Raw genomic sequence first — 26268 nt, 5'->3', positions numbered from 1 at the left:
CAATACTATTACCTCTCCTTCCTATAGCTCCCCTACTGTTACACCCCCCTCACAATACTATTACCTCTCCTTCTATAGCCCCCCCTACTGTTACACCCCCCCCTCACAATACTATTACCTCTCCTTCCTATAGCCCCCTACTGTTACACCCCCCCCTCACAATACTATTACCTCTCCTTCCTATAGCTCCCCCTACTGTTACACCCCCCTCACAATACTATTACCTCTCCTTCCTATAGCTCCCCCTACTGTTACACACCCCCCTCACAATACTATTACCTCTCCTTCCTATAGCTCCCCCTACTGTTACACACCCCCCTCACAATACTATTACCTCTCCTTCCTATAGCTCCCCCTACTGTTACACACCCCCCTCACAATACTATTACCTCTCCTTCCTATAGCTCCCCCTACTGTTACACCCCCCCTCACAATACTATTACCTCTCCTTCCTATAGCCCCCCCTACTGTTACACCCCCCCCTCACAATACTGTTACCTCTCCATACACATTCCTATAGCTCCCCCTACTGTTACACCCCCCCTCACAATACTGTTACCTCTCCTTCCTATAGCTCCCCTACTGTTACACACCCCCCTCACAATACTATTACCTCTCCTTCCTATAGCTCCCCCCTACTGTTACACCCCCCCTCACAATACTATTACCTCTCCATACACCTTCCTATAGCTCCCCCTACTGTTACACACCCCCTCACAATACTATTACCTCTCCTTCCTATAGCTCCCCCCTACTGTTACACACCCCCCTCACAATACTATTACCTCTCCTTCCTATAGCTCCCCTACTGTTACACCCCCCCTCACAATCCTATTACCTCTCCATACACCTTCCTATAGCTCCCCCTAGTGTTACACACCCCCCTCACAATCCTATTACCTCTCCATACACCTTCCTATAGCTCCCCCTACTGTTACACCCCCCCTCACAATACTGTTACCTCTCCTTCCTATAGCTCCCCCTACTGTTACACCCCCCCTCACAATACTATTACCTCTCCTTCCTATAGCCCCCCTACTGTTACACCCCCCCTCACAATACTATTACCTCTCCTTCCTATAGCTCCCCCTACTGTTACACCCCCCTCACAATACTATTACCTCTCCTTCCTATAGCCCCCCTACTGTTACACCCCCCTCACAATACTATTACCTCTCCTTCCTATAGCTCCCCTACTGTTACACCCCCCCTCACAATACTATTACCTCTCCTTCCTATAGCCCCCCTACTGTTACAACCCCCCCTCACAATACTATTACCTCTCCTTCCTATAGCTCCCCCTACTGTTACAACACCCCCCTCACAATACTGTTACCTCTCCTTCCTATAGCTCCCCCTACTGTTACACCCCCCCCTCACAATACTATTACCTCTCCTTCCTATAGCTCCCCCTTCTGTTACACCCCCCTCACAATACTATTACCTCTCCTTCCTATAGCTCCCCCTACTGTTACACCCCCCTCACAATACTATTACCTCTCCTTCCTATAGCTCCCCCTACTGTTACACCCCCCCTCACAATACTATTACCTCTCCTTGCTATAGCTCCCCCTACTGTTACACCCCCCTCACAATACTATTACCTCTCCTTCCTATAGCTCCCCCTACTGTTACACCCCCCTCACAATACTATTACCTCTCCTTCCTATAGCTCCCCCTACTGTTACACCCCCTCACAATACTATTACCTCTCCTTCCTATAGCTCCCCTACTGTTACACCCCCCTCACAATACTATTACCTCTCCTTCCTATAGCTCCCCCCTACTGTTACACCCCCCCTCACAATACTATTACCTCTCCTTCCTATAGGCTCCCCCTACTGTTACACCCCCCCCTCACAATACTATTACCTCTCCTTCCTATAGCTCCCCCTACTGTTACACCCCCCTCACAATACTATTACCTCTCCTTCCTATAGCTCCCCCTACTGTTACACCCCCCTCACAATACTATTACCTCTCCTTCCTATAGCTCCCCCTACTGTTACACCCCCCTCACAATACTATTACCTCTCCTTCCTATAGCTCCCCCTACTGTTACACACCCCTCACAATACTATTACCTCTCCTTCCTATAGCTCCCCCTACTGTTACACACCCCCCTCACAATACTATTACCTCTCCTTCCTATAGCTCCCCTACTGTTACACCCCCCCTCACAATACTATTACCTCTCCTTCTATAGCTCCCCCTACTGTTACACCCCCCCTCACAATACTATTACCTCTCCTTCCTATAGCTCCCCCTACTGTTACACCCCCTCACAATACTATTACCTCTCCTTCCTATAGCTCCCCCTACTGTTACACACCCCCCTCACAATACTATTACCTCTCCTTCCTATAGCTCCCCCTACTGTTACACCCCCCCTCACAATACTATTACCTCTCCTTCCTATAGCTCCCCCTACTGTTACACACCCCCCTCACAATACTATTACCTCTCCTTCCTATAGCTCCCCCTACTGTTACACCCCCCCTCACAATACTATTACCTCTCCTTCCTATAGCTCCCCTACTGTTACACACCCCTCACAATACTATTACCTCTCCTTCCTATAGCTCCCCCTACTGTTACACACCCCTCACAATACTATTACCTCTCCTTCCTATAGCTCCCCCTACTGTTACACACCCCCCTCACAATACTATTACCTCTCCTTCCTATAGCTCCCCCTACTGTTACACACCCCTCACAATACTATTACCTCTCCTTCCTATAGCTCCCCCTACTGTTACACACCCCCCTCACAATACTATTACCTCTCCTTCCTATAGCTCCCCCTACTGTTACACCCCCCTCACAATACTATTACCTCTCCTTCCTATAGCTCCCCCTACTGTTACACACCCCCCTCACAATACTATTACCTCTCCTTCCTATAGCTCCCCCTACTGTTACACCCCCCCTCACAATACTATTACCTCTCCTTCCTATAGCTCCCCCTACTGTTACACACCCCTCACAATACTATTACCTCTCCTTCCTATAGCTCCCCTACTGTTACACACCCCTCACAATACTATTACCTCTCCTTCCTATAGCTCCCCCTACTGTTACACACCCCTCACAATACTATTACCTCTCCTTCCTATAGCTCCCCCTACTGTTACACCCCCCTCACAATACTATTACCTCTCCTTCCTATAGCTCCCCCTACTGTTACACCCCCCTCACAATACTATTACCTCTCCTTCCTATAGCTCCCCCTACTGTTACACACCCCCCTCACAATACTATTACCTCTCCTTCCTATAGCTCCCCCTACTGTTACACCCCCCCCTCACAATACTATTACCTCTCCTTCCTATAGCCCCCCCTACTGTTACACCCCCCCTCACAATACTATTACCTCTCCTTCCTATAGCCCCCCCTACTGTTACACCCCCCCCTCACAATACTGTTACCTCTCCATACACCTTCCTATAGCTCCCCCTACTGTTACACCCCCCCCTCACAATACTATTACCTCTCCTTCCTATAGCTCCCCCTACTGTTACACCCCCCCTCACAATACTATTACCTCTCCTTCCTATAGCTCCCCCTACTGTTACACCCCCCCTCACAATACTATTACCTCTCCTTCCTATAGCCCCCCCTACTGTTACACCCCCCCCTCACAATACTATTACCTCTCCTTCCTATAGCCCCCCTACTGTTACACCCCCCCCTCACAATACTATTACCTCTCCTTCCTATAGCTCCCCCTACTGTTACACCCCCCTCACAATACTATTACCTCTCCTTCCTATAGCTCCCCCTACTGTTACACACCCCCCTCACAATACTATTACCTCTCCTTCCTATAGCTCCCCCTACTGTTACACACCCCCCTCACAATACTATTACCTCTCCTTCCTATAGCTCCCCCTACTGTTACACACCCCCCTCACAATACTATTACCTCTCCTTCCTATAGCTCCCCCTACTGTTACAACACCCCCCTCACAATACTATTACCTCTCCTTCCTATAGCTCCCCCTACTGTTACACCCCCCTCACAATACTATTACCTCTCCTTCCTATAGCCCCCCCTACTGTTACACCCCCCCCTCACAATACTGTTACCTCTCCATACACATTCCTATAGCTCCCCCTACTGTTACAACCCCCCCTCACAATACTGTTACCTCTCCTTCCTATAGCTCCCCTACTGTTACACACCCCCCTCACAATACTATTACCTCTCCTCCTATAGCTCCCCTACTGTTACACACCCCCCTCACAATCCTATTACCTCTCCATACACCTTCCTATAGCTCCCCCTAGTGTTACACACCCCCCTCACAATCCTATTACCTCTCCATACACCTTCCTATAGCTCCCCCTACTGTTACACCCCCCCTCACAATACTGTTACCTCTCCTTCCTATAGCTCCCCCTACTGTTACACCCCCCCTCACAATACTATTACCTCTCCTTCCTATAGCCCCCCTACTGTTACACCCCCCTCACAATACTATTACCTCTCCTTCCTATAGCTCCCCCTACTGTTACACCCCCCCTCACAATACTATTACCTCTCCTTCCTATAGCCCCCCTACTGTTACACCCCCCCTCACAATACTATTACCTCTCCTTCCTATAGCTCCCCCTAGTGTTACACCCCCCGCCTCACAATACTATTACCTCTCCTTCCTATAGCTCCCCCTACTGTTACAACACCCCCTCACAATACTGTTACCTCTCCTTCCTATAGCTCCCCCTAGTGTTACACCCCCCCCTCACAATACTATTACCTCTCCTTCCTATAGCTCCCCCTAGTGTTACACCCCCCTCACAATACTATTACCTCTCCTTCCTATAGCTCCCCCTACTGTTACACACCCCCCTCACAATACTGTTACCTCTCCTTCCTATAGCTCCCCCTACTGTTACACCCCCCCTCACAATACTATTACCTCTCCTTCCTATAGCTCCCCCTTCTGTTACACCCCCCTCACAATACTATTACCTCTCCTTCCTATAGCTCCCCCTACTGTTACACCCCCCCTCACAATACTATTACCTCTCCTTCCTATAGCTCCCCCTACTGTTACACCCCCCCTCACAATACTATTACCTCTCCTTGCTATAGCTCCCCCTACTGTTACACCCCCCCTCACATACTATTACCTCTCCTTCCTATAGCTCCCCCTACTGTTACACCCCCCTCACAATACTATTACCTCTCCTTCCTATAGCTCCCCCTACTGTTACACCCCCCTCACAATACTATACCTCTCCTTCCTATAGCTCCCCCTACTGTTACAACCCCCTCACAATACTATTACCTCTCCTTCCTATAGCTCCCCCTACTGTTACACCCCCTCACAATACTATTACCTCTCCTTCCTATAGCTCCCCCTACTGTTACACCCCCCTCACAATACTATTACCTCTCCTTCCTATAGCTCCCCCTACTGTTACACCCCCCCTCACAATACTATTACCTCTCCTTCCTATAGCTCCCCCTACTGTTACACCCCCCTCACAATACTATTACCTCTCCTTCCTATAGCTCCCCCTACTGTTACACCCCCCCCTCACAATACTATTACCTCTCCTTCCTATAGCCCCCCTACTGTTACACCCCCCCTCACAATACTATTACCTCTCCTTCCTATAGCCCCCCTACTGTTACACCCCCCCTCACAATACTGTTACCTCTCCATACACCTTCCTATAGCTCCCCCTACTGTTACACCCCCCCTCACAATACTATTACCTCTCCTTCCTATAGCTCCCCCTACTGTTACACCCCCCCTCACAATACTATTACCTCTCCTTCCTATAGCTCCCCCTACTGTTACACCCCCCCTCACAATACTATTACCTCTCCTTCCTATAGCCCCCCCTACTGTTACAACCCCCCCCTCACAATACTATTACCTCTCCTTCCTATAGCTCCCCCTACTGTTACACCCCCCCTCACAATACTATTACCTCTCCTTCCTATAGCTCCCCCTACTGTTACACCCCCCCTCACAATACTATTACCTCTCCTTCCTATAGCTCCCCCCTACTGTTACACACCCCCCTCACAATCCTATTACCTCTCCATACACCTTCCTATAGCTCCCCCTAGTGTTACACATCCACCCTCACAATACTATTACCTCTCCTTCCTATAGCTCCCCCTACTGTTACACCCCCCCCTCACAATACTATTACCTCTCCTTCCTATAGCCCCCCCTACTGTTACACCCCCCCTCACAATACTATTACCTCTCCTTCCTATAGCCCCCCTACTGTTACACCCCCCCCTCACAATACTATTACCTCTCCTTCCTATAGCTCCCCCTACTGTTACACCCCCCTCACAATACTATTACCTCTCCTTCCTATAGCTCCCCCTACTGTTACACACCCCCCTCACAATACTATTACCTCTCCTTCCTATAGCTCCCCCTACTGTTACACACCCCCTCACAATACTATTACCTCTCCTTCCTATAGCTCCCCTACTGTTACACACCCCCCTCACAATACTATTACCTCTCCTTCCTATAGCTCCCCCTACTGTTACACACCCCCCTCACAATACTATTACCTCTCCTTCCTATAGCTCCCCCTACTGTTACACCCCCCCTCACAATACTATTACCTCTCCTTCCTATAGCCCCCCCTACTGTTACACCCCCCCCTCACAATACTGTTACCTCTCCATACACATTCCTATAGCTCCCCTACTGTTACACCCCCCTCACAATACTGTTACCTCTCCTTCCTATAGCTCCCCTACTGTTACACACCCCCCTCACAATACTATTACCTCTCCTTCCTATAGCTCCCCCTACTGTTACACACCCCCCTCACAATCCTATTACCTCTCCATACACCTTCCTATAGCTCCCCCTAGTGTTACACACCCCCCTCACAATCCTATTACCTCTCCATACACCTTCCTATAGCTCCCCCTACTGTTACACCCCCCCTCACAATACTGTTACCTCTCCTTCCTATAGCTCCCCTACTGTTACACCCCCCCTCACAATACTATTACCTCTCCTTCCTATAGCCCCCCTACTGTTACACCCCCCCTCACAATACTATTACCTCTCCTTCCTATAGCTCCCCCTACTGTTACACCCCCCCTCACAATACTATTACCTCTCCTTCCTATAGCCCCCCTACTGTTACACCCCCCTCACAATACTATTACCTCTCCTTCCTATAGCTCCCCCTACTGTTACACACCCCCCTCACAATACTGTTACCTCTCCTTCCTATAGCTCCCCCTACTGTTACACCCCCCCCTCACAATACTATACCTCTCCTTCCTATAGCTCCCCCTTCTGTTACACCCCCCTCACAATACTATTACCTCTCCTTCCTATAGCTCCCCCTACTGTTACACCCCCCCTCACAATACTATTACCTCTCCTTCCTATAGCTCCCCCTACTGTTACACCCCCCCTCACAATACTATTACCTCTCCTTGCTATAGCTCCCCCTACTGTTACACCCCCCCTCACAATACTATTACTCTCCTTCCTATAGCTCCCCTACTGTACACCCCCTCACAATACTATTACCTCTCCTTCCTATAGCTCCCCCTACTGTTACACCCCCCTCACAATACTATTACCTCTCCTTCCTATAGCTCCCCCTACTGTTACACCCCCCTCACAATACTATTACCCTCTCCTTCCTATAGCTCCCCCTACTGTTACACCCCCTCACAATACTATTACCTCTCCTTCCTATAGCTCCCCCTACTGTTACACCCCCCTCACAATACTATTACCCTCTCCTTCCTATAGCTCCCCCTACTGTTACACCCCCCTCACAATACTATTACCTCTCCTTCCTATAGCTCCCCCTACTGTTACACCCCCCCTCACAATACTATTACCTCTCCTTCCTATAGCTCCCCCTACTGTTACACCCCCCCTCACAATACTATTACCTCTCCTTCCTATAGCTCCCCCTAACTGTTACACACCCCTCACAATACTATTACCTCTCCTTCCTATAGCTCCCCCTACTGTTACCACCCCCCTCACAATACTATTACCCTCTCCTTCCTATAGCTCCCCCTACTGTTACACCCCCCCTCACATACTATTACCTCTCCCTTCCTATAGCTCCCCCTACTGTTACACCCCCCTCACAATACTATTACCTCTCCTTCCTATAGCTCCCCTACTGTTACACCCCCCTCACAATACTATTACCTCTCCTTCCTATAGCTCCCCCTACTGTTCACACCCCCTCACAATACTATTACCTCTCCTTCCTATAGCTCCCCCTACTGTTACACCCCCCCTCACAATACTATTACCTCTCCTTCCTATAGCTCCCCCTACTGTTACACACCCCCCTCACAATACTATTACCTCTCCTTCCTATAGCTCCCCCTACTGTTACACCCCCCCTCACAATACTATTACCTCTCCTTCCTATAGCTCCCCCTACTGTTACACACCCCTCACAATACTATTACCTCTCCTTCCTATAGCTCCCCCTACTGTTACACACCCCTCACAATACTATTACCTCTCCTTCCTATAGCTCCCCCTACTGTTACACACCCCCCTCACAATACTATTACCTCTCCTTCCTATAGCTCCCCCTACTGTTACACACCCCTCACAATACTATTACCTCTCCTTCCTATAGCTCCCCCTACTGTTACACACCCCCCTCACAATACTATTACCTCTCCTTCCTATAGCTCCCCTACTGTTACACCCCCCCTCACAATACTATTACCTCTCCTTCCTATAGCTCCCCCTACTGTTACACACCCCCCTCACAATACTATTACCTCTCCTTCCTATAGCTCCCCCTAACTGTTACACCCCCCCTCACAATACTATTACCTCTCCTTCCTATAGCTCCCCCTACTGTTACACACCCCCCTCACAATACTATTACCTCTCCTTCCTATAGCTCCCCCTACTGTTACACACCCCTCACAATACTATTACCTCTCCTTCCTATAGCTCCCCTACTGTTACACACCCCTCAACAATACTATTACCTCTCCTTCCTATAGCTCCCCCTACTGTTACACCCCCCTCACAATACTATTACCTCTCCTTCCTATAGCTCCCCCTACTGTTACACCCCCCTCACAATTACTATTACCTCTCCTTCCTATAGCTCCCCCTACTGTTACACACCCCCTCACAATACTATTACCTCTCCTTCCTATAGCTCCCCTACTGTTAGCACCCCCCTCACAATACTATTACCTCTCCTTCCTATAGCCCCCCCTACTGTTACACCCCCCCTCACAATACTATTACCTCTCCTTCCTATAGCCCCCCCTACTGTTACACCCCCCCCTCACAATACTGTTACCTCTCCATACACCTTCCTATAGCTCCCCCTAACTGTTACACCCCCCCCTCACAATACTATTACCTCTCCTTCCTATAGCTCCCCCTATGTTACAACCCCCCCTCACAATACTATTACCTCTCCTTCTATAGCTCCCCCTACTGTTACACCCCCCCTCACAATACTATTACCTCTCCTTCCTATAGCCCCCCCCTACTGTTACACCCCCCCTCACAATACTATTACCTCTCCTTCCTATAGCTCCCCTACTGTTTAACACCCCCCCCTCACAATACTATTACCTCTCCTTCCTATAGCTCCCCCTACTGTTACACACCCCCTCACAATACTATTACCTCTCCTTCCTATAGCTCCCCCTACTGTTACACCCCCCCTCACAATACTATTACCTCTCCTTCCTATAGCTCCCCCTACTGTTACACCCCCCCTCACAATACTATTACCTCTCCTTCCTATAGCCCCCCCCTACTGTTACACCCCCCTCACAATACTATTACCTCTCCTTCCTATAGCTCCCCCTACTGTTACACCCCCCCCTCACAATACTATTACCTCTCCTTCCTATAGCTCCCCCCTACTTGTTACACACCCCCCTCACAATACTATTACTCTCCTTCCTATAGCTCCCCCTACTGTTACAACCCCCCTCACAATACTATTACCTCTCCTTCCTATAGCTCCCCTACTGTTACACCCCCCTCACAATACTATTACCTTCTCCTTCCTATAGCTCCCCCTACTGTTACACACCCCCCTCACAATACTATTACCTCTCTTCCTATAGCTCCCCCTACTGTTACACACCCCCCTCACAATCTATTACCTCTTCCTTCCTAATAGCCCCCTACTGTTACAAACCCCCCCCTCACAATACTATTACCTCTCCTTCCTATAGCTCCCCCTACTGTTACACCCCCCTCACAATACTATTACCTCTCCTTCCTATAGCTCCCCCTACTGTTACACACCCCCCTCACAATACTATTACCTCTCCTTCCTATAGCTCCCCCTACTGTTACACACCCCCCTCACAATACTATTACCTCTCCTTCCTATAGCTCCCCCTACTGTTACACACCCCCCTCACAATACTATTACCTCTCCTTCCTATAGCTCCCCCTACTGTTACACACCCCCCTCACAATACTATTACCTCTCCTTCCTATAGCTCCCCCTACTGTTACACCCCCCCTCACAATACTATTACCTCTCCTTCCTATAGCCCCCCCTACTGTTACACCCCCCCCTCACAATACTGTTACCTCTCCATACACATTCCTATAGCTCCCCCTACTGTTACAACCCCCCTCACAATACTGTTACCTCTCCTTCCTATAGCTCCCCTACTGTTACACACCCCCCTCACAATACTATTACCTCTCCTTCCTATAGCTCCCCTACTGTTACACACCCCCTCACAATCCTATACCTCTCCATACACCTTCCTATAGCTCCCCCTAGTGTTACACACCCCCCTCACAATCCTATTACCTCTCCATACACCTTCCTATAGCTCCCCCTACTGTTACACCCCCCCTCACAATACTGTTACCTCTCCTTCCTATAGCTCCCCCTACTGTTACAACCCCCCCTCACAATACTATTACCTCTCCTTCCTATAGCCCCCCTACTGTTACACCCCCCCCTCACAATACTATTACCTCTCCTTCCTATAGCTCCCCCTACTGTTACACCCCCCCTCACAATACTATTACCTCTCCTTCCTATAGCCCCCCTACTGTTACACCCCCCCTCACATACTATTACCTCTCCTTCCTATAGCTCCCCCTACTGTTTACACACCCCCCTCACAATACTGTTACCTCTCCTTCCTATAGCTCCCCCTACTGTTACACCCCCCCCTCACAATACTATTACCTCTCCTTCCTATAGCTCCCCCTTCTGTTACACCCCCCTCACAATACTATTACCTCTCCTTCCTATAGCTCCCCCTACTGTTACACCCCCCCCTCACAAATACTATTACCTCTCCTTCCTATAGCTCCCCCTACTGTTACACCCCCCCTCACAATACTATTACCTCTCCTTGCTATAGCTCCCCCTACTGTTACACCCCCCCTCACAATACTATTACCTCTCCTCCTATAGCTTCCCCCTACTGTTTACACCCCCCTCACAATACTATTACCTCTCCTTTCCTATAGCTCCCCCTACTGTTACACCCCCCTCACAATTACTATTACCTCTCCTTCCTATAGCTCCCCCTACTGTTACACCCCCCTCACAATACTATTACCTCTCCTTCCTTAGTCCCCCTACTGTTACACCCCCCTCACAATACTATTACCTCTCCTTCCTATAGCTCCCCCTACTGTTACACACCCCCCTCACAATACTATTACCTCTCCTTCCTATAGCTCCCCCTACTGTTACACCCCCCCTCACAATACTATTACCTCTCCTTCCTATAGCTCCCCTACTGTTACACCCCCCTCACAATACTATTACCTCTCCTTCCTATAGCTCCCCCTACTGTTACACCCCCCCTCACAATACTATTACCTCTCCTTCCTATAGCTCCCCCCTTACTGTTTACACACCCCTCACAATACTATTACCTCTCCTTCCTATAGCTCCCCCTACTGTTACACACCCCCCTCACAATTACTAATTACCTCTCCTTCCTATAGCTCCCCCTACTGTTACACCCCCCCTCACAATACTATTACCTCTCCTTCCTATAGGCTCCCCTACTGTTACACCCCCCCTCACAATACTATTACCTCTCCTTCCTATAGCTCCCCCTACTGTTACACCCCCCTCACAATACTATTACCTCTCCTTCCTATAGCTCCCCCTACTGTTACACACCCCCCTCACCAATACTATTACCTCTCCTTCCTATAGCTTCCCCCTACTGTTACACCCCCCCTCACAATACTATTACCTCTCCTTCCTATAGCTCCCCCTACTGTTACCACACCCCCCTCACAATACTATTACCTCTCCTTCCTATAGCTCCCCCTACTGTTACACCCCCCCTCACAATACTATTACCTCTCCTTCCTATAGCTCCCCCTACTGTTACACACCCCTCACAATACTATTACCTCTCCTTCCTATAGCTCCCCCTACTGTTACACACCCCTCACAATACTATTACCTCTCCTTCCTATAGCTCCCCCTACTGTTACACACCCCCCTCACAATACTATTACCTCTCCTTCCTATAGCTCCCCCTACTGTTACACACCCCTCACAATACTATTACCTCTCCTTCCTATAGCTCCCCCTACTGTTACACACCCCCCTCACAATACTATTACCTCTCCTTCCTATAGCTCCCCTACTGTTACACCCCCCCTCACAATACTATTACCTCTCCTTCCTATAGCTCCCCCTACTGTTACCACACCCCCCTCACAATACTATTACCTCTCCTTCCTATAGCTCCCCCTACTGTTACACCCCCCCTCACAATACTATTACCTCTCCTTCCTATAGCTCCCCCTACTGTTACACACCCCCCTCACAATACTATTACCTCTCCTTCCTATAGCTCCCCCTACTGTTACACACCCCTCACAATACTATTACCTCTCCTTCCTATAGCTCCCCCTACTGTTACACACCCCTCACAATACTATACCTCTCCTTCCTATAGCTCCCCCTACTGTTACACCCCCCTCACAATACTATTACCTCTCCTTCCTATAGCTCCCCCTACTGTTACACCCCCCTCACAATACTATTACCTCTCCTTCCTATAGCTCCCCCTACTGTTACACACCCCCCTCACAATACTATTACCTCTCCTTCCTATAGCTCCCCCTACTGTTACACCCCCCCCTCACAATACTATTACCTCTCCTTCCTATAGCCCCCCCTACTGTTACACCCCCCCTCACAATACTATTACCTCTCCTTCCTATAGCCCCCCCTACTGTTACACCCCCCCTCACAATACTGTTACCTCTCCATACACCTTCCTATAGCTTCCCCCTACTGTTACACCCCCCCCTCACAATACTATTACCTCTCCTTCCTATAGCTCCCCCTACTGTTACACCCCCCCTCACAATACTATTACCTCTCCTTCCTATAGCTCCCCCTACTGTTACACCCCCCCTCACAATACTATTACCTCTCCTTCCTATAGCCCCCCCTACTGTTACACCCCCCCCTCACAATACTATTACCTCTCCTTCCTATAGCCCCCCTACTGTTACACCCCCCCCTCACAATACTATTACCTCTCCTTCCTATAGCTCCCCCTACTGTTACACCCCCCTCACAATACTATTACCTCTCCTTCCTATAGCTCCCCCTACTGTTACACACCCCCCTCACAATACTATTACCTCTCCTTCCTATAGCTCCCCCTACTGTTACACACCCCCCTCACAATACTATTACCTCTCCTTCCTATAGCTCCCCCTACTGTTACACACCCCCCTCACAATACTATTACCTCTCCTTCCTATAGCTCCCCCTACTGTTACACCCCCCCTCACAATACTATACCTCTCCTTCCTATAGCTCCCCCTACTGTTACACCCCCCCTCACAATACTATTACCTCTCCTTCCTATAGCTCCCCCTACTGTTACACCCCCCTCACAATACTATTACCTCTCCTTCCTATAGCTCCCCCTACTGTTACACCCCCCCTCACAATACTATTACCTCTCCTTCCTATAGCTCCCCCTACTGTTACACCCCCCCTCACAATACTATTACCTCTCCTTCCTATAGCTCCCCCTACTGTTACACCCCCCCTCACAATACTATTACCTCTCCTTCCTATAGCTCCCCCTACTGTTACACCCCCCCTCACAATACTATTACCTCTCCTTCCTATAGCTCCCCCTACTGTTACACCCCCCTCACAATACTATTACCTCTCCTTCCTATAGCTCCCCCTACTGTTACACACCCCCCTCACAATACTATTACCTCTCCTTCCTATAGCTCCCCCTACTGTTACACACCCCCCTCACAATACTATTACCTCTCCTTCCTATAGCTCCCCCTACTGTTACACCCCCCCTCACAATACTATTACCTCTCCTTCCTATAGCTCCCCCTACTGTTACACCCCCCCTCACAATACTATTACCTCTCCTTCCTATAGCTCCCCCTACTGTTACACCCCCCTCACAATACTATTACCTCTCCTTCCTATAGCTCCCCCTACTGTTACACCCCCCCTCACAATCCTATTACCTCTCCTTCCTATAGCTCCCCCTACTGTTACACCCCCCCTCACAATACTATTACCTCTCCTTCCTATAGCTCCCCCTACTGTTACACCCCCCCTCACAATACTATTACCTCTCCTTCCTATAGCTCCCCCTACTGTTACACCCCCCTCACAATACTATTACCTCTCCTTCCTATAGCTCCCCCTACTGTTACACCCCCCCTCACAATACTATTACCTCTCCTTCCTATAGCTCCCCCTACTGTTACACACCCCCCTCACAATACTATTACCTCTCCTTCCTATAGCTCCCCCTACTGTTACACCCCCCCTCACAATACTATTACCTCTCCTTCCTATAGCTCCCCTACTGTTACACCCCCCCCTCACAATACTATTACCTCTCCTTCCTATAGCTCCCCCTACTGTTACACATCCCCTCACAATACTATTACCTCTCCTTCCTATAGCTCCCCCTACTGTTACACCCCCCCCTCACAATACTATTACCTCTCCTTCCTATAGCTCCCCCTACTGTTACACATCCCCTCACAATACTATTACCTCTCCTTCCTATAGCTCCCCCTACTGTTACACACCCCCCTCACAATACTATTACCTCTCCTTCCTATAGCTCCCCCTACTGTTACACCCCCCCTCACAATACTATTACCTCTCCTTCCTATAGCTCCCCCTACTGTTACACACCCCCCTCACAATACTATTACCTCTCCTTCCTATAGCTCCCCCTACTGTTACACCCCCCTCACAATACTATTACCTCTCCTTCCTATAGCTCCCCCTACTGTTACACACCCCCCTCACAATACTATTACCTCTCCTTCCTATAGCTCCCCCTACTGTTACACACCCCCCTCACAATACTATTACCTCTCCTTCCTATAGCTCCCCCTACTGTTACACCCCCCCTCACAATACTATTACCTCTCCTTCCTATAGCTCCCCCTACTGTTACACCCCCCCTCACAATACTATTACCTCTCCTTCCTATAGCTCCCCCTACTGTTACACCCCCCCTCACAATACTATTACCTCTCCTTCCTATAGCTCCCCCTACTGTTACACCCCCCCTCACAATACTATTACCTCTCCTTCCTATAGCTCCCCCTACTGTTACACACCCCCCTCACAATACTATTACCTCTCCTTCCTATAGCTCCCCCTACTGTTACACACCCCCCTCACAATACTATTACCTCTCCTTCCTATAGCTCCCCCTACTGTTACACCCCCCCTCACAATACTATTACCTCTCCTTCCTATAGCTCCCCCTACTGTTACACCCCCCCTCACAATACTATTACCTCTCCTTCCTATAGCTCCCCCTACTGTTACACCCCCCTCACAATACTATTACCTCTCCTTCCTATAGCTCCCCCTACTGTTACACCCCCCCTCACAATCCTATTACCTCTCCTTCCTATAGCTCCCCCTACTGTTACACCCCCCCTCACAATACTATTACCTCTCCTTCCTATAGCTCCCCCTACTGTTACACCCCCCCTCACAATACTATTACCTCTCCTTCCTATAGCTCCCCCTACTGTTACACCCCCCTCACAATACTATTACCTCTCCTTCCTATAGCTCCCCCTACTGTTACACCCCCCCTCACAATACTATTACCTCTCCTTCCTATAGCTCCCCCTACTGTTACACACCCCCCCTCACAATCCTATTACCTCTCCTTCCTATAGCTCCCCCTACTGTTACACCCCCCCTCACAATACTATTACCTCTCCTTCCTATAGCTCCCCCTACTGTTACACCCCCCCTCACAATACTATTACCTCTCCTTCCTATAGCTCCCCCTACTGTTACACCCCCCTCACAATACTATTACCTCTCCTTCCTATAGCTCCCCCTACTGTTACACCCCCCCTCACAATACTATTACCTCTCCTTCCTATAGCTCCCCCTACTGTTACACCCCCCCTCACAATACTATTACCTCTCCTTCCTATAGCTCCCCCTACTGTTACACCCCCCCCTCACAATACTATTACCTCTCCTTCCTATAGCTCCCCCTACTGTTACACATCCCCTCACAATACTATTACCTCTCCTTCCTATAGCTCCCCCTACTGTTACACCCCCCCCTCACAATACTATTACCTCTCCTTCCTATAGCTCCCCCTACTGTTACACATCCCCTCACAATACTATTACCTCTCCTTCCTATAGCTCCCCCTACTGTTACACACCCCCCTCACAATACTATTACCTCTCCTTCCTATAGCTCCCCCTACTGTTACACCCCCCCTCACAATACTATTACCTCTCCTTCCTATAGCTCCCCCTACTGTTACACCCCCCCTCACAATACTATTACCTCTCCTTCCTATAGCTCCCCCTACTGTTACACACCCCCCTCACAATACTATTACCTCTCCTTCCTATAGCTCCCCCTACTGTTACACCCCCCCTCACAATACTATTACCTCTCCTTCCTATAGCTCCCCCTACTGTTACACACCCCCTCACAATACTATTACCTCTCCTTCCTATAGCTCCCCCTACTGTTACACACCCCCCTCACAATACTATTACCTCTCCTTCCTATAGCTCCCCCTACTGTTACACCCCCCCTCACAATACTATTACCTCTCCTTCCTATAGCTCCCCCTACTGTTACACCCCCCTCACAATACTATTACCTCTCCTTCCTATAGCTCCCCCTACTGTTACACACCCCCCTCACAATACTATTACCTCTCCTTCCTATAGCTCCCCCTACTGTTACACACCCCCCTCACAATACTATTACCTCTCCTTCCTATAGCTCCCCCTACTGTTACACCCCCCCCTCACAATACTATTACCTCTCCTTCCTATAGCTCCCCCTACTGTTACGCAACCACCATAACAAATATTGGCACCTTTGCAATTTTTTTTTTGCACCTGACAGTTGTGCTGAACCTTAAACATAATTGGAAGATCTGCTTGAAACAAATAATTTCATAGGTTTCTGGTTTGGTCTCTAGTAGCTCCAGTTGGGTTCCCCTCCATGCTATGGGCTCCTTCCTTCCAACTTGTATCTTCTCTCCCATTGGCTTCCACCAACTGTCCATTCTCTGCTTCCGGAACTCTCGGGTGACCGTTAGGGTGCCCATTCTGTGTCTCTGGACTATATCCGCTATATCCGCTATATCCGGTATCCTCTCTGCCATTCTGTGCCCTCTCATTTCAGGTTCCTTGGTGGTGGAACCAACAACTCGGCAGGGAGAGACACTACAAACCCCATGTGAGTATTCATTAAACTATAGGGTCATTTCATTTGGAAGAGGTCGTTAGTACAAAATAGAATTGACGAACTGTATAAAGTGAGGAAAGATGCAAAAAAAGTCACTGAAGCCACAGAATCTGCTGGATTCCCAGTCAGGGGAACATTGTGGTTTCCTCACAAATAAATTACATTTCTAATTTTTCTCCCTGTTATTTCCCAGCAGCCCCTGGGATCCAGGTGCCTCTGCTGTATGTGGGGGCGGGGCTCCTGGCACTGATGCTGCTATTGGTTCCTGGGCTCTTATGGATCATCTGGAAACTGCGCAGAAAGCAAAGTAAGGTTCTGCTGGGCCCAATAAGCATCATTGCCGCCTCCCTAATGTGCTCGGGGGCGGGGGGGGAATCCTGCGTCTGATTGGCTGAAGGGTGACAGGTCCCCTTTAGGGAAAATGGCTTCCCACTGCCAAAGCTTCCCATTGGCTGAATAATTGTATTTTATTTGAAGTCATTCGAGACCTGCGCCGTAGGAACTGAATTGTCCCAAAGTTGCAGCAAAGTAATGAAAGGCCGGGCAACGGGGAGAGGCTTTTACCTATAATTAATAAATGCCCCGCCCCCAGGCTCCTCCCACATTCTGGGCCTCAGTGTAGAAAGTTACAGAAATGGCTCAATTCCTAAACCCAAACAAGCTGTGATCTCTTCCTGTGATCTCTTTGCAGGAATCTCCCACGAGAGCCCCTCGTTGCCCCTCTCGGCATTATGTGAGCCCCCCATTATGGCCCAGAACAAATGGTCAGGTAACCAACGTTTCCACTATTTCCCTTTATTCCTACAATGATAAACACATTTACCTTTCTGCCCCTCTGTATATCCTATTAGCCCCTCTGTATATCCTATTAGCCGCTCTGTATATCTTATTAGCCCCTCTGTATACCCTATTAGCCCAACTGTATACCCTATTATCCCCTCTGTATACCCTATTATCCCCTCTGTATATCCTATTAGCCCCTCTGTATACCCTATTAGCCCCTTCTGTATATCCTATTAGCCCAACTGTATATCCTATTAGCCCCTCTGTATATCCTATTAGCCACTCTGTATATCCTATTAGCCCCCTCTGTATATCCTATTAGCCCAACTGTATATCCTATTAGCCCATCTGTATATCCTATAATCAGGTCCATTGGGCCATCTCCAACCCATCAGACTCTGACTTACTCATTGGCCAATGGGCCTGTAACCAGGGGAAGTCCCGGACTGATGTCTAATAGACTGCACACATTTCCTATTGAACTGTCACTGTCCCCCTATCCTTGTACCTTATGGATTCCCACGAGGGATGGGCACTCTCATATCCAATCAGATCTCCCAATGTCACCAAACAGTACTCAGTGGGTTAAACCCTGATCTAGAGATTATAAATGTCATGATTATTGGTTTCTGTATAACATGCTGAAGCAGGAACTGAACTTACCCCAAAGGCTTGCACTTCATAATCTGTAATCAGCTCGAACAGCCTTTCCCCATAACTGAGCCCATTCCCTTTATCAGCTTAGTCGCTCTTCCCTGTACTTTCTCTATTTCATTACTGCCCCCCCCCCTTATATATTTATATATAGTGACCCCCCCCCCTTAACTGCCCCCCCCCCCAGTGTAACCAATCCCAACTGGGCCAGCCTTTCCCCATAACTGAGCCCATTCCCTTTATCAGCTTAGTCGCTCTTCCCTGTACTTTCTCTATTTCATTACTGCCCCCCCCTTATATATTTATATATAGTGACCCCCCCTTAACTGCCCCCCCCCCCCCCAGTGTAACCAATCCCAACTGGGCCAGCCTTTCCCCATAACTGAGCCCATTCCCTTTATCAGCTTAGTCGCTCTTCCCTGTACTTTCTCTATTTCATTACTGCCCCCCCTTATATATTTATATATAGTGACCCCCCCTTAACTGCCCCCCCCCCAGTGTAACCAATCCCAACTGGGCCAGCCTTTCCCCATAACTGAGCCCATTCCCTTTATCAGCTTAGTCGCTCTTCCCTGTACTTTCTCTATTTCATTACTGCCCCCCCTTATATATTTATATATAGTGACCCCCCCCCCTTAACTGCCCCCCCCCCCCCAGTGTAACCAATCCCAACTGGGCCAGCCTTTCCCCATAACTGAGCCCATTCCCTTTATCAGCTTAGTCGCTCTTCCCTGTACTTTCTCTATTTCATTACTGCCCCCCCTTATATATTTATATATAGTGACCCCCCCCCCTTAACTGCCCCTTCCCCAGTGTAACCAATCCCAACTGGGCCAGCCTTTCCCCATAACTGAGCCCATTCCCTTTATCAGCTTAGTCACTCTTCCCTGTACTTTCTCTATTTCATTACTGCCCCCCCTTATATATTTATATATAGTGACCCCCCCCTTAACTGCCCCCCCCCCCCCCCAGTGTAACCAATCCCAACTGGGCCAGCCTTTCCCCATAACTGAGCCCATTCCCTTTATCAGCTTAGTCGCTCTTCCCTGTACTTTCTCTATTTCATTACTGCTCCCCCCCCTTATATATTTATATATAGTGACCCCCCCCTTAACTGCCCCCCCCCCCAGTGTAACCAATCCCAACTGGGCCAGCCTTTCCCCATAACTGAGCCCATTCCCTTTATCAGCTTAGTCGCTCTTCCCTGTACTTTCTCTATTTCATTACTGCCCCCCTTATATATTTATATATAGTGACCCCCCCCTTAACTGCCCCCCCCCCCCAGTGTAACCAATCCCAACTGGGCCAGCCTTTCCCCATAACTGAGCCCATTCCCTTTATCAGCTTAGTCGCTCTTCCCTGTACTTTCTCTATTTCATTACTGCCCCCCTTATATATTTATATATAGTGACCCCCCTTAACTGCCCCCCCCCCCCAGTGTAACCAATCCCAACTGGGCCAGCCTTTCCCCATAACTGAGCCCATTCCCTTTATCAGCTTAGTCGCTCTTCCCTGTACTTTCTCTATTTCATTACTGCCCCCCCTTATATATTTATATATAGTGACCCCCCCTTAACTGCCCCTTCCCCAGTGTAACCAATCCCAACTGGTAGACATGTGCCCAAATAGTGCAGGGTTGCTGCCTTGTTGGCTTATTTGGAACAAGAGTCACATTAGATGCCCATTGGGTACAGTGGGTGCAGTGGCACCGGGGGGGGGGGGGGCAGAAGGCCCAATGGGCATGGTGCAGGGCTGTGGGGATCCCATTGGGTTCCGCTGGCCTCCCATCCCTTCCCGAGGCCCCGGGTTGTATCTATTTGAAATGAAGTTTGTTTGACGGGGCTCGGGCCGAGCTGGAATAAGGTGCCCAGATCTGTGTGTTGGATTAGTGGTGGGAGAGACGGAGGGGGCTAATCTGTGCGGGTCTGTGCCAGGGTGGGTAGGGAGTTCATCTGTGCTACAGACTTTTACCAGAAACTCCTTCTGTGTGTGTGTGTGGGTATGTGGGTACTGTGGGTATGTGGGTATGTGGGTATGTGGGTATGTGGGTACATGGGTACTGTGGGTATGTGGGTACTGTGGGTATGTGGGTACTGTGGGTATGTGGGTTCTGTGGGTACTGTGGGTATGTGGGTACTGTGGGTATGTGGGTACTGTGGGTATGTGGGTACGTGGGTACTGTGGGTATGTGGGTACATGGGTACTGTGGGTATGTGGGTACGTGGGTACTGTGGGTATGTGGGTACGTGGGTACTGTGGGTATGTGGGTACATGGGTACTGTGGGTATGTGGGTACATGGGTACTGTGGGTATGTGGGTACTGTGGGTATGTGGGTACATGGGTACTGTGGGTATGTGGGTACTGTGGGTATGTGGGTATGTGGGTACTGTGGGTATGTGGGTACGTGGGTACTGTGGGTATGTGGGTACATGGGTATGTGGGTATGTGGGTACTGTGGGTATGTGGGTACATGGGTACTGTGGGTATGTGGGTACGTGGGTACTGTGGGTATGTGGGTACGTGGGTACTGTGGGTATGTGGGTACGTGGGTACTGTGGGTATGTGGGTACATGGGTACTGTGGGTATGTGGGTACATGGGTACTGTGGGTATGTGGGTACATGGGTACTGTGGGTATGTGGGTACATGGGTACTGTGGGTATGTGGGTACGTTGGTACTGTGGGTATGTGGGTACATGGGTACTGTGGGTATGTGGGTACATGGGTACTGTGGGTATGTGGGTATGTGGGTACTGTGGGTATGTGGGTACATGGGTACTGTGGGTATGTGGGTACTGTGGGTATGTGGATATGTGGGTACTGTGGGTATGTGGGTACATGGGTACTGTGGGTATGTGGATATGTGGGTACTGTGGGTACATGGGTACTGTGGGTATGTGGGAACTGTGGGTACTTGTGTAAATATTTGCTGTAACATGGCTCCTCCTTCTCCCTCCAGGTGTCTCAGTACCAGTACCGGCATTGGGTCCAATTCCAACCAATGAATATAATGAGTCGGTTCCAGTGCGGGGGAAGCAGCCAGGTGAGACTCTCTGTTGGATCCACTTCTTATTCTATCAGACTCACCCACTCACTCACCCACTCACTCACCCACTCACCCACTCACACACTCACCCACTCACACACTCACCCACTCACTCACCCACTCACTCACCCACTCACTCACCCACTCACACATTCACTCACACACTCACACACTCACTCACTCACCCACACACTCACTCACCCACTCACTCACCCACTCACACATTCACTCACACACTCACACACTCACTCACCCACTCACTCACCCACTCACTCACACACTCACACATTCACTCACACACTCACTCACCCACTCACTCACTCACCCACTCACTCACCCACTCACACACTCACTCACACACTCACACACACACACTCACTCACCCACACACTCACTCACCCACTCACTCACCCACTCACACACTCACACACACTCACTCACTCACAAACTCACTCACACACTCACACACACTCACTCACTCACAAACTCACTCACACACTCACTCACCCACTCACCCACTCACACATTCACTCACACACTCACACACACACACTCACTCACCCACACACTCACTCACCCACTCACACACTCACACACACTCACTCACTCACAAACTCACTCACACACTCACTCACCCACTCACCCACTCACACACTCACTCACCCACTCACTCACACACTCACTCACCCACTCACACATTCACTCACACACTCACTCATGCACTCACACACTCACTCATGCACTCACACATTCACTCACACATTCACTCACACACTCACACACTCACACACTCACTCACTCACACACTCACTCACTCACACACTCACTCACCCACTCACACACTCACACACTCACTCACTCCCACTCACTCCCACTCACTCACTCACTCACACACTCACACACTCACTCACACACTCACACACTCACTCACCCACTCACTCACCCACTCACACACTCACACACACTCACTCACTCACAAACTCACTCACACATTCACTCACACACTCACACACTCACACACTCACTCACTCACACACTCACTCACTCACACACTCACTCACCCACTCACACACGCACACACTCACTCACTCCCACTCACTCCCACTCACTCACACTCACTCACTCACTCACACACTCACACACTCACTCACACACTCACACACTCACTCACTCACACATTCACGCACTCACTCACTCACACACTCACTCACACACTCACTCACACACTCACTCACGCACTCACTCACACACTCACTCACACACTCACTCACACACTCACACACTCACTCACACGCTCACTCCCACACTCACTCACACACTCACTCAGTACTTTATGGCAGTTACTCACGGTAACTTACGGTGCATAAGATACAGTCCATATCCATTTAAATCCTACCAATCCGCACACAGTCATGTCCTACCCAAGCAGTAATATTTATTCCATGCCAGTATCCCAGATACTTCATTAGAAGAGCATTGTTTCAAGTGTTATTGTCTCGGACCCCCAAATGTTATCTCAATAAGTCACATGACACATATTTCCTCTGATATTTAGACCCCATATTGTGTCATTACATCCCACCCCAAACCTTGTCTCCAATTGGTTCATTTCTCACCCAGTAACAACCACAGATGTTTTCCACGCTTGCTCAGTGTAGCTCATAGTGCACCATTAAGCGCCTACTAAGCATCTACTGTGTCTGCGCCATAAAGTGTATCCGTTACTGCGACTTCCACACGGGTCTATTTAGTGGGGCGCCTACTCTACCCCCAGCCGGGGCAAATATCTGTGAGGACATTTGAATCACTAGACTTTATTTTTATACCTGAAATGACACAATACCGGGTCTCAATATGCCGGGAAATGTTTCCATGGGACCAAGGCATAACGAGTAGGGATGCACCGATCCACTTTTATGGATTCGTCCGAACCCCTGAACTCTTCATAAAGGACTCGGCCGAATACCGAACCAAATCCTAATTAGCATATATACATCTGGGGAAAATGGGAAAAATGTTTATGTGACAAAAAGTCATGTGATTTTTAGGATTTGGATTCGGTTCGGCCAGAGGAATGGATTTGGCCGAACCCTGCAGAAAAAGGCAGAATCTTGGCCAAATCCCGAACCGAATCCTGGATTCCCCTAATAATGAGCTCATTTGGGTGTCGGGTCAGTAACACCAAAACATTTATTAGTCTGAATGATGATTTTGTTTGAATGAAATACTTGGGGTATTGGCATGAAATCAATAGTCTTCCCGCAGTGATCTCCACCCAGTGGCTCACGTTGTTGCTCCCCAACCCCTAGGTATGTTGCTCCCGGTGGCCTCAAAGCAGGGGTTCCTATTGAATTCCTGATCTGGGGGCAAGATTTGGCTGGGTAAAAAGCAAAACAGAGCCTTAGTGCGGGGTTGAATTGCTTCTGGCTCCAATAGTGGCACCGAGAATAGTCTGCCTCTCTGTCCAATCCATTTCTAAACCCATCAATAGATACCAAACCTCTCGGTAGGTCTTCATAGTCTGCCTTTCTGTCCAATCAATTTCTGAACCTCTCAATAGATACCAAACCTCTCAGTAGGTCTTCATAGTCTGCCTTTCTGTCCAATCAATTTCTGAACCTCTCAATAGACACCAAACCTCTCAGTAGGTCTTCATAGTCTCCTTATCTGTCCAAGCCATTTCTGAACCCATCAATAGACACCAAACCTCTCAGTAGGACTTCATAGTCTGCCTTTCTGTCCAATCAATTTCTTAACCCATCAATAGACACCAAACCTCTCAGTAGGTCTTCATAGTCTGCCTTTCTGTCCAATCAATTTCTGAACCTCTCAATAGATACCAAACCTCTCAGTAGGTCTTCATAGTCTGCCTTTCTGTCCAATCCATTTCTTAACCCATCAATAGATACCAAACCTCTCGGTAGTTCTTCATAGTCTGCCTTTCTGTCCAATCCATTTCTGAACCTCTCAATAGACACCAAACCTCTCAGTAGGTCTTCATAGTCTCCTTATCTGTCCAAGCCATTTCTGAACCCACCAATAGACACCAAACCTCTCAGTAGGACTTCATAGTCTGCCTCTCTGTCCAATCCATTTCTGAACCCATCAATAGATACCAAACCTCTCAGTAGGACTTCATAGTCTGCCTCTCTGTCCAATCCATTTCTGAACCTCTCAATAGATACCAAACCTCTCAGTAGGTCTTCATAGTCTGCCTTTCTGTCCAATCCATTTCTGAACCCATCAATAGATACCAAACCTCTCAGTAGGTCTTCATAGTCTGCCTTTCTGTCCAATCCATTTCTGAACCCATCAATAGACACAGCAGGTCTTCATAGTCTGCCTCTCAGTAGGTCTCTATAGTCTGCCTCTCTGTCCAATCCATTTCTGAACCCATCAATAGATACCAAACCTCTCAGTAGGACTTCATAGTCTGCCTCTCTGTCCAATCCATTTCTGAACCTCTCAATAGACACCAAACCTCTCAGTAGGTCTTCATAGTCTGCCTTTCTGTCCAGTCCATTTCTGAACCCATCAATAGACACAGTAGGTCTTCATAGTCTGCCTCTCAGTAGGTCTTCATAGTTTGCCTTTCTGTCCAATCCATTTCTGAACCCATCAATAGATACCAAACCTCTCAGTAGGACTTCATAGTCTGCCTCTCTGTCCAATCCATTTCTGAACCCATCAATAGACACAGTAGGTCTTCATAGTCTGCCTCTCAGTAGGTCTTCATAGTCTGCCTCTCTGTCCAATCCATTTCTGAACCCATCAATAGATACCAAACCTCTCAGTAGGACTTCATAGTCTGCCTCTCTGTCCAATCCATTTCTGAACCCATCAATAGACACAGTAGGTCTTCATAGTCTGCCCCTCAGTAGGTCTTCATAGTCTGCCTCTCTGTCCAATCCATTTCTGAACCCATCAATAGATACCAAACCTCTCAGTAGGACTTCATAGTCTGCCTCTCTGTCCAATCCATTTCTGAACCTCTCAATAGACACCAAACCTCTCAGTAGGTCTTCATAGTCTGCCT

General features: G+C 49.1%; 1 protein-coding gene across 2 annotated transcripts in view; it reads left to right on the top strand.

The window, feature by feature from the left end:
- The window catches only part of LOC100497305 (T-cell differentiation antigen CD6), a 57282-nt gene that overhangs the window by 13534 nt on the left and 17480 nt on the right, over positions 1-26268 (top strand). For both annotated transcript variants that reach the window (XM_031901986.1, XM_031901985.1), the window contains exons 5-7: positions 17687-17740; positions 17943-18056; positions 22146-22229. In XM_031901986.1, the coding sequence (XP_031757846.1) occupies positions 17687-17740; positions 17943-18056; positions 22146-22229 (252 nt within the window). The remainder of the gene's footprint in view (positions 1-17686; positions 17741-17942; positions 18057-22145; positions 22230-26268) is intronic.

The sequence above is a fragment of the Xenopus tropicalis genome, chromosome 5, assembly GCF_000004195.4.
Source record: "Xenopus tropicalis strain Nigerian chromosome 5, UCB_Xtro_10.0, whole genome shotgun sequence".
Classification (NCBI taxonomy): domain Eukaryota; kingdom Metazoa; phylum Chordata; class Amphibia; order Anura; family Pipidae; genus Xenopus; species Xenopus tropicalis.
Note: the sequence above shows the minus strand (reverse complement) of the source record. Positions and strands in the feature narration are given on the sequence as shown.